Source organism: Elephas maximus, chromosome 12 (genome assembly GCF_024166365.1).
Source record: "Elephas maximus indicus isolate mEleMax1 chromosome 12, mEleMax1 primary haplotype, whole genome shotgun sequence".
NCBI classification, from domain to species: Eukaryota; Metazoa; Chordata; class Mammalia; order Proboscidea; family Elephantidae; genus Elephas; species Elephas maximus.
Genome location: NC_064830.1, coordinates 58,246,090 through 58,256,450, shown reverse-complemented (window position 1 = coordinate 58,256,450; position 10,361 = coordinate 58,246,090). Strand labels below are relative to the sequence as shown.

General features: G+C 59.9%; 1 protein-coding gene across 1 annotated transcript; it reads left to right on the top strand.

Annotated features, from left to right (window-relative positions):
• The first annotated feature begins 4,315 nt into the window (after window positions 1–4,315).
• On the top strand, window positions 4,316–6,594 carry C1QTNF8 (C1q and TNF related 8). The gene is given in 3 exon segments (XM_049904554.1): window positions 4,316–4,526; window positions 5,277–5,618; window positions 5,621–6,594. Coding segments are annotated over 3 exon segments (762 nt in total). The 3' UTR covers window positions 5,830–6,594.
• The last annotated feature ends 3,767 nt before the right edge of the window (window positions 6,595–10,361 follow it).

The following is a 10,361-nucleotide window of genomic DNA, read 5'->3' as shown; positions in this document are numbered from 1 at the left end:
GGTGGAGTCTCTGGACACCTTCTACCTGGGCAGGTGTTCAGCCCCTGTGCAGCCAAGATCTCCAGCTTTGCCTGTGGACCCCATTGTCCCCCCCGTGGGAGGCCAGGTGTCCTTGTGCCTCAGAGCACATGATGAGCCCAAGTGAGGACAGGCACTCCCCCCATAGCACAGCCCCACCTGTGGCCACTCACGGGGTGTCCAGCCCAGAGCCGGGGGTACCTGCGAGTGCTGGCTCCTCTATGTCCTCCCCCAGCACTCTCAGGGCCTCAGGAAGTCCTTCAGGATCCCCGCGTCATCCCCCTCCTTCCTCCACTGCACTCCTAAGCTTGCCCATCTCTCAGGACAGGGCACTCACTCCACCCCAAATCCCTTCTGTTCTGAGGAAGTCTGACAGAAGGGGATTGTTTGGGCTGGGCCTCCAACAGCAGTCCCCTCCCTTGGGCCACACAGAAAGCAATGCCCCCCATGACAGCACCCCATCTCTGTTCCCCAGGGTGGGTGCCCCTCCCCAGCTCAGTTAGCTCTCAATGCCAGAGACATGGATGCCCAGGCTCCCCACAGCTCAGACAGGCATATCAGCTGGGGGTACATGCTGTTTTCCTCAGATCCCCAACATGGGACCCAGGAAGACAGTTTGATCATGCCCCAGGGAGTGGGTGGGTGGGGAGCCATTTCTGGAGACCCAGGCCCAGGGGACTTCTTGTCCTGGCCTTGTCTCCCCTACCCAACATCATGCTGCCCCCATGGTAGCCAAGTAGGGAGGGTAGAGAGGTGCAAGGCCCAGGCCCAGCCGCTCTCACCCACCCACGCATATGGGCCACACACAAACCCCATACCCTGGGGTGGGCAGCTGTGCTGAGTGGCTCAGGGCCAGCGAGGGGGCTGTGGAGTGGGTGCTGAGCAGAAATTGCTGCCGATGGGGGAAGGTCAGGGGAGAGGCACCTCCCAGTCGGTGCCCATTTGGGCCTAGCTGGACATGCTGGATGGAGTCAGATGGAGAGGGCCACCCCACCTTTGACCAATTGCCCCAGCTGCCTCCAGTACCTTGGCCTCTCCCAAGGGCTGACTCCTAGCCCCACCTCTCCAGCGTGGACGCCTGGCCTCTCACCTTATTGCCACAGCCAAGCCCCTCTGCTCGCTGGACTCCTGGGACTGTCGGATGTATCCACCAGGTGGCCCCTCTCTCCTGGCAGGAGGAGGGGGAGGGGAGAGGGACGGAGAAGGGGACAAGCCTTTTGTCCCCAGCCCCAGTGACCACCCAGGTGGGGCAGCTTAGATCTAGAGGCCCCAAGGGAGCTGCTCCCCATGAGCACACAGGCTAGCCCCTGCCTACCCCAGCACTGCCCCCCACACCCTTCTCTTGGCCCAGGGCTCCCTGAGCTGCTGCACCTTGGGGCTGACACCCCAGGACAGGGCTTCGGCCCTTTCTGTGCCAGCACATGTGACAGGAGTGGCAGAGCCTGCACTTGCCGTGTCATTAAAATTTTACTTGAGGCTGGTGCTCTCCTTTGTTAAAGAGAGGTGACAGGGAGCTGGTGACAAGGGGCAGAGAGGTTTCAACACACAGAACTGCGGCCGAGCCTCCCTCCTGGCGGGATCAGGACCCCCAGGGGCTTTGGGCCAGTTACTGTCACATCTGTGATGGCCTCAAGGACACCAGGACCAGGGGCACAGGACCCACTCGGGATATGGTCCATACCCATTTCCCTGCCCTCCTATCCCAGACCTCTGTCACCACAGGCAGCCAGGTTCCTCGTCCAGGTCCCTGCCCTTTACAAATCCTCTCCCCTTGCACCCATCCCCCTCCATCCAAGGGGTGAGTCATGGGGTGGGGTGGGGGGTGGAGGCCCCAGCTTTCACCCCCACCTCTTGCCCTCTCCACAGCTCAGCAGCAGTGTGCCATCCGCCCCAACATCAGGCACGGCAGAGGGGAATGGAGGAGGGCTAGACATGGCCTGGAAGGGGGCGGCAGTGAGGTCCCCTGCTGTGCCCGCCCCCACTCTGGTGAGCTCCCAGGACCACTGGCCCTCTCTGCAGCAGCAGCTCATCAACAGGACTCTTTTAGGAAAGCGTCCATTAAAAGCTTGGAGGTAATCACTCCTTCATGCCTCTGCCACTCAACCCCCGCCATTATCACCATGGCAGAGCACACAGCCTCCTGTCTGCACCCAAGCCTCCCAGCCCAAGGGCAGTGGGCTGATGGGCTAAGTGCTCAGGCAGGGGCTCTGGTACAGTCCCCAGCGATGGGCGCAGATGTTTATAACCATCCTACATTCCCTGGGGGCTGGGAATACCACCCCCTTATACTAGACCCTGAGAGGGAAGGGTGTGCCCAGGTGGCTCCATGGCAGGGGCTTCCCAGGGAGATTTGCCCCCAGGCCTAGTGGATTCTCTGAGGCAGCCTCTCCCTGGGGCGTTAGCTGCCTAGGGGCTGGGCAGGGGGTCAGGACAGTGAAGCAGCACCCCAACTCCAGCTGGCTGGCTATGCCCCCTTATTCTGCCCCACCAGAGGCCGAACCTGGCTCCAGGCTTCCCAGGTCTCAGCTGGGCGTCGCTTGAGCACCTGGCATATTTTACCTCTTTTGGGCTTCTGTCCGTTACAGCAACGAGGCCTTCCCTCCCAGCCACTCTCAAGGGGTCCGTAAATGCCCTTTCACAGGAGGGAAACGAAGGCTCAGAGCCAGGTGGTGGGAGAACCTTGGTGTTCATCTCTCTGACTCTGTGAGCCCCAGGAGTCCATCTGGCCCTCCTTAAGCTGCTGCAAAACCTTGGGGGACATTTGAAGGTGGTATGGTGTTACTGCCACTGAGAGATGTGACTAACCATCCGGGCCTGGTAACCACAAGGGTTAGGGGCTCTTGGGCAGAGCTGCTGGACAGCAGATTCTGCTGGCCCCTGGAGCCCTCTGAGGGCCTGAGGTGGGCATGCCAGTTTCCCTCCATGCCTCGCCACAGACCCCAGAGGCAATCGCGGGGTCACAGAGCACCTCTGTCCTCCACCCCTGCCCTGGTCCTGGAGCTGTAGGGGCACTGAGCAGTGGCAGCCAGGGCCATCTCCCGAGCAGGCAGCAGGCACTAAGTGGCACTTGGCTGGAATCTGTGCCGAGATGGCTACAGGCAGTGCAGCGGCCATGGCCCTGGTGTGTGCTGCCATCGCCTGGTGGCAAGGAGTTGTCTGGCTCTGGCCTGCACAGTCCCCCCGCAGCACTGACTGGCAGGGCTACCTCTGGTCCTCTGCTCCCACACTTGACCCTACTTTGTCTTCCACATGGAGGGGCGAGGCCACGCTGGACTGAGGAGCTGGACCCGGAGAGGAGAGGACCTTCTGTTCACCAGGTGGGTGAGGCGCCAAGCTGGCACAGGCATGTGGCCCTGGTCTGCCCCAGCCCCCATCCTTGGACCTTGGTCTCTAGCTCCCTCCCCTAAGGCTTCCACCTCCCCAGCTTTCCTGAGTTGCCACACCCCAAACTGGGCAGCAGGCTCGGTTTCCACTGACTAGGAGGAGAGCTACCAGGTGTCAGTGCCATCCCTAGCCCTGCCTGTCCCAGAGATGCCCTAGGGCCCCAAACTCATGCTCTGGGCACAGAGGTCTGGGCCTGAGGCAGCCCCTGGGCATTGGGGAGGGACCCTGGGCCCTGGGCAGAGCCGGGCAGACCCCACCAGCAGGCGTCAGAGAGCAGGCAGGGCACCCACGGGGCCTGCAGATGCTGCCTAGTCCCTGAGCTCTGCGAGGCTGGCCCCATCTGTTGGTCTTGGATGGCCTGCGGGAAGCCTCGAGCACTGGGTGGCATGAAAGGGCTTTTTCAGGGGTTCTGGGCAGAGGAGGGGAGATGGCCAGCCGTGGCAGCACCGCCCTGGGAGGACGGTAATGGGTGGAAGGGGTCTCCGCAGCCACCCTGGGCAGGCTGGGCTTGGGGATCTCTGCTCTACCAGACCCTACAGGGTGAGAGGCAGCAAAGCTGCAGGCAGGGCGGGGCCTTGGGCCTAGACCACCATGGCCCCTTAAGGGCACAGGCCACGCATACCCAGACGGGGCTCACTAGTCCCTTCTGTCTCCCCAGACCAGGCAGGGCACAGCCTGGGGCTGCGCAGGCTGGGTGCTGCAGGAGGGCATCTCATTCTCAGACCCCTCCCTTCCCTCCTCCTCCCTCCTTTTTTCCCATCCCTTACCTTCCTTTTTTTTTTTTTTACCTTCTACCTCTTCTCTCCTCCCCCATGCCTCCTCCCTCACCTTCCCCATTCTACCCCTCCCCCCTCTCTCTCCTTTCTACCCTCCCTCTTCCCCCTCCTCTACCCCCCCTCAGGCTCCTCCTGAGATGGCAGCCCCTGTCCTTGTGCTCCTGGTGCTGGCACTGCCCTTGGGGGCCTGGCCAGGTCTGGGGCTGCACAGGAGGCCATGTGTCCAATGTTGACTCCACTCCTGGCTCCCAGCCACCTACCCTGGCCTGTATGCCCTAAGGAGAGGGGCTGACGAGCGGGGGCAGCTACCCCATGTGTGGCCCACCATCCACATCACCATCCTCAAAGGTGGGTGTGCATGGGGGGCTGTGGCCCCGCCCTGCCGAGGAGGCGACAGGGCTGGGGGTGTGGAGGGCAGGGTGAAGCAGCTCTAGGGGCCCCACACCTGGGGGCCCTGATTTGGGCTGGGCTTGGCTGGGAAGTGGAGCCCTGGTGGCGCAGTGGTTAAGAGCTATAGCCCTGGTAGTGCCCCTTTACTCTGGAGCAGCTGGAGTAAAGGCAGTCAGCCCCCCATCACTACCGCCTCTGCCCAGCAGGGACCAAGGTGGCCTGGGAGAGGCTGCTGTCTATCCCAACTGGCCTGAATGGCCCCTTGGCCACTCCACCCAAGGGTCGGGGGGCCCAGGGGCCCTGAGATCCCCAAAGCAGCATCCTTCTTGGGAGAAGGCTGGAAAGGATAGCAGGTAGCACTTAGGTTAGACCTGGGTAAGAACTTCCCAACCCTCTGATCCTTCATCTTTCAGTGCCCTACTTTCTGCTGTCCTGCCCTCCCTACAGGCCTCAGAATGGCCAGTGTCGGGGACAGGGGCGCAGGAGAGAAAGTACCTTGGGGAGTGACTTCTTACTGCCCGTGGGAGGGGGATTAGCACCACCATCTCCCAGGTGAGAACACTGAAGTTTGGAGAGGCAAGGTCTCAGGCAGGGCCCCAGGGTCAGTGAGTCTGACCGTGAGCGCTTGCCCCTGGCCCAGTGGTGCCTGGAGAGGCTCGGGGACCCCAGGAGGCCCAGAGCAGCCCTGACCCATGGCTTCCACTGCAGGTGAGAAAGGTGAGCTCAGTACCAGAGGCTGCTCTGAGCTGAGTGGGAAGGAGGGCCCCCTGGATGTCTGAGGCCTCCGGGGCTGAAAGGGCCAGAAGGTGCAGGCAGGGCCACCGGGCAGCCCATGCCAGCGTGCCTACACAGCCTTCTCGGTGGGCTGCTGAGGGAGGCTACACAGTGCCAATGGCATGCAGGTCATGCCCTTCGACATGGAGCTAGTGAACCTGGACAATGCCTTCAACCTGTCTGCTGGCCGCTTCCTATGCACCAAGCCGGGCATTTACTTCTTGAGCCTCACCGTGCGCACCTGGAACCACAAGGAGACCTAACCTATACATAAGGTGGAACCCGGCAGCCTGTGGCTGTGCTGTATGCGCAGCCCAGTGATCGCAGCCTCATGCAGGGCCAGAGCCTGCTGCTGCCGCTGGCCACCTCTGACGCCATCTGGGTTTGTCTGTTCCAGCATGACCACGACAGTGCCATCTACGGAGAACCCGAGGACTTCTACATCACCTTCCTCAGCCAACTGGTCAAGCCAGACACTGAGCTCTAGCCGCTGCCAGGCAGAGCCCCTGCCACCCCTACCCCAAAGGCATCACCCCTAGGCCCCCTGGCAGCCAGACATCATTCAGTGAAGGATTTGTGCTGGCATTTATGAAGCACCAACTCTGTGTCAGGCCGGGAGGAAGACAGATGGGGCCTGCCCTTATGCAGACAGAACAGAGAGCTAAATATGGGATGGGACGGGCAGGCGAGACGGGGGAGCCAGGCTGTGGGGCAGTTGGGGCACTGGCCCCGGAGTGTGGCCTGTGATGGAGCCAGAGGTTTTGCTTATAAAGGGCTGAGTCAGGCACCACTTGGGTCCAGGCGTTTTTGCACTGAGAGTTAATTGCAAAGCACCTACCGCATGTCGGGCTGGCCCCATGGGTGCAGCGGGACCAGGACCATACGCTGGCCCATGGAGCCCCAGCCAGCACGGGAAACGGGATGATTTGCAGGGGTGTCAGGAGGTGGCAAATGCCACGGAGACAGGGTGATGAGGGCAGGGTGGGGGCCTAGCCAGGTGAGGTGAAGGGCTCGTTCGTCCTCAGGTCAACACTGAACATCTAGGGTGCATGGGGGGCCACATCCGTTGGTATCCGCTGGGAGGATGGAGGAAGAGCCTGGGGGAGCCCCAGACCCCCATAGCATAGCCCTGTAGTTGGATGTGGCTGAAAGTCCAGGTCCATGTGGCCTCAGGGTGACAGGAACCATATCTGTGGAGCAAAGTAGGGTCCACTGTGCAGGGTGGGTGGCCACACTCCAGGGTGCCTCCAGGTGGGAGGTGTTTATGGAGGGTGGGCGGGCTCAGGCAGTGGGAAGCCTTCATCTACCCTCACCCACCAAGGCTGCCCCCCAACCCAACTCTATGTTCCTTTTCCTGCAGCGCCCCCACCGACACTCCAGAACCCACCCAAACAGGCTGGGCCTTCCCACCCCCCTTCCTGCCACCTTAGCCCCATCACCTGCTGCTTCCTCCCTGGACCCTGCCTGCCCTCACATTCAGTACCCCTGATCAAGTGTCCAGAGACCCTAGAGCCTGGATGAGCTAGCCAACACCCCAGGCCCTGTGCCTGAGTTGAAGTGGCCGGAGCTGCTACCTGGCCAGGGGGACAGGGCTGAGGACGTCAGAGCCACAGCCCAGCTCACAGAGGGATTGGGGGTCCTCTGAATGCACCAGGAGCTGCCCTGACACAGGTGGCCTGGGGCCCCCTGGTCTTGTCCACCTAGGGCCCCTCGGCCCCCGTTTCCCCACACAGAACCTGCGCCCAGCCTTGTCCTGATGCCAGGTTCACCTCAGGGGGAGGTGTCGGGGCTGGGGCTTCTTGGGACTATGGTCAGCCGATGGGGGTGGGGGGAAGGAAGGGGTTGTAGAATCTCAGCAAGGAGTAGGGTCTGCATGCACCAGACACTCTCCACGCTGTCATCCCCACGTTGGGTGGGCAGATACCACTGAGGACATGGGAACCCCCATTTCCATGGAGCCTCAGTCCCTGAGGATAGGGGCTCAGTTCTCACTGTCCGAGGGGCTTGGAAGATCCGACATGTTGGCCACGGCCTCAGGTGAGGCCCCCTGCCCTGCTCAGCTGTGGAGGGAGAGCAGGGTTCTGGGGTCAAAGGGTTGCTCCGAGCACAAGACCCTCGTGCTAGCGCAGTCATGATAGTTTCTCCCTCCCCTCCTGGCCAGCCCCCAGAGGGTAGGTTCCTGTGCGCGGACTGGGGGAGACCTGACCCCAGCTCCCCCCAGGCCCTGAGCTGGGACCTGGGGTCAGTGGAGACTAGGACTCTGCCTGGAAGGGGCCCAGACAGGTGGATTTGGAGAGGCAGGGGGCTGTGCCCTGCGACACAAAACAAAGGGCTCAAGCCACATGAACCAGCGACTACATTATCCTGAGACCAAAAGAATTAGATGATGCCTGGCTACAACCGATGACTGTCCTGACAGGGAACACAACAGAGAACCCCTGAGGGAGCAGGAGAACAGTGGGATGCAGACCCCAAATTCTCATAAGATCAGACTTAATGGTCTGACTGAGACTAGAAGGACCCCGGTGGTCATGGCCCCCAGACCTTCTGTTGGCCCAGGACAGGAACCATTCCTGAAGCCAACTCTTCAGACATGGATTGGACTGGACAATGAGTTGGAGAAGGATGCTGATGAGGAGTGAGCTTCTTGGCTCAGGTGGACACTTGAGACTATGTTGGCATCTCCTGCCTGGAGGGGACATGAGAGGGTGGAGGGCATTAGAAGCTGGCAAAATGACCACGAAAAGAGAGAGTGGAGGGAGAGAGCCAGCTGTCTCATTAGGGGGAGAGAAATTGGGAGTGTGTAGCAAGGTGTATATGGGTTTTTGTGTGAAAGACTGACTTGATTTGTAAACTTTCACTTAAAGCACAATAAAAATTATTAAAAAAAAAAAAGGGCTCAAAGGGAAACCTCTGTCCCCCAAACAAACCCCCAGAGCCTGGCTAGGCCCAGACAGGGGACTCCTGGGCACATGCAACACAAAGCCAATACAGCAGAGGATATGGGGGAGTTTAGGGGGCAGGGGGGCAAAGTGTCACCCTGATAAAGGTAGGAGGGAGCACTGGGCTGGGACTGGCGGTGGGGGGAGCCCAAGGCCCAGTGGGAGGCAGGCTCTCAGGCCCCGGTCCCCCTATGCCTATGCCCCCCTCCGAGGGACCCTGCCACACCCAGGCTGCCCTTTGCCCTGCCGGCCTGGCTCCTTTTATGGCTGGAATAGCTGAGCCAGCCCTGGATGCCCAGCAACAGGCAGGTGGGCTGGGAGCCACTTCCCGGAGCTAATGGGGGCCTCTGTGGCAAAGGGTTCCGGCCAGGAGATAACGGTGCCCAAACAGGAAGGAAGAGAGGCCCACGGATGGGGTGGGGAGATCCCTGTGCCTCCGAGGTCCTGGACTGCCCCCCATCCACCCCACCATGCCCACGTGCTGAGGGCCAGCCCAGCTGGGAGGGGCAGGATATCATCCCCAGCCTGGCCCTTGCTGTGTGTCCTTGGGTACCTTACTCAACTTCTCTGAAAACATTGGTGAGAAGTGGTGGGGTACCCCACTGTGTGCCAAGTGCAGATTAAGTTCAGGGACCCAGAGTGTACAGGTGTCCAGGAGAGAGGCCAGAAGATGCCACCCTTGGCTCCACAGACCCAGGCTGCCCAGAAAATGCCCAGCACCAAGCTGGGGAGGTGGCCGGTGGGTGAGGGCCAGATGGGGTGAGGGCCAGGCCCCAGCCAGGCTGCCCCTCCCAGGAGGTTGAAGCTGGGCATCACTAAGAATAACTGTCACCACTCGTGCTTGCGATGGCATGTGCTGGCATGAATATGGCCCTCTACATGGAAGATCCAGGGAGGGGCACCTGGCTCCTTCGTGTCTGATAAACTCCAACTGACACTCACGACCCAGCTCTTGGAGAATCAGGGCAGGGCCCTCCCTGGCCAGGGCCAGGACACCCATTATTGAGCCATGGGTATTCCAGAAGACCCACCAGGGGTGCTGTTGAGGGTTCAGGACAAAGCAGCGGTCCCCACTCCCACCCCCGGCTTCTTGTTGTTAGATACCATCCAGGCGGTTCTGACTCTTGAGACCCAATGTACAACAGAACCAAGCACTGCCTGGTCCTGCATTATCCTCACAACTGCTATTATGTTTGAGCCCATTGTTGCAGCCACTGTGTCAATACGTCTCGCTTAAGGACTTCCTCTCTTTTGCTGACCCTCTACCTTACCAAGCATGATGTCCTTCTCCAGGGACTGGTCCCTCCTGATAACATGTCCAAAGTCTGTGAGTTGAAGTCTGACCATCCAGGCTTCTTTAATTATTTAAAAAACAAACCAACTGAGAACTAGGGGAGGGAAGATGTTAAGTCCTGACTCTGCAAAGTGACCATCTGCCTAGGAGCCAATAGACCCCCACAAGCTCCTGTCAGGAGTGATAAGGGTCCCCCAGTGAACAGCTGTACACATGGAAACCAATGGGCTCTGCTGCAGCCCTACTAGGAGATAAGCGGGTGACCCCATCAAAGCAGCAACCTCAAACCATCAACTGTTTGCACTTGGATTTAGTCGGGAATACATAAGCACTGTAAAGAGTGGGAAAAACAGTTGCTGTGGCGTGACTCCAACTGCTAGTGACCCCGTGTGTGTCAGTGTAGAACTGGGCTCCAGAGGGTTTTCAGTGGCTGATTTTTTCTGAAGTAGATCTCCAGGCCTTTCTTCTGAGATGCCTTTCAGTTAGCAGCCGAGTGAATTTACTGATGACGTCACCCACCTAGGGACTTCCTGCAAGACGAGCACTAGGGAAGAGATGCATGGACGCTTGGACAGACATGATATTCTGGGTGAGAAGACTGAATCTTGTGGAGGAGTCAATTCATCCCATATTCGTTTATGGGTTTGGTGGAATCCCAGTAAAAACATTCCCTTTTTTAATTGAGGTGCAATTCATAGAATGTAAACTGGCCACTGCACACCACACAGCTCAGTGGACCTGGTGCCTTCACAAGATCGTGTAGCTAACATCTCCATCTCAGGA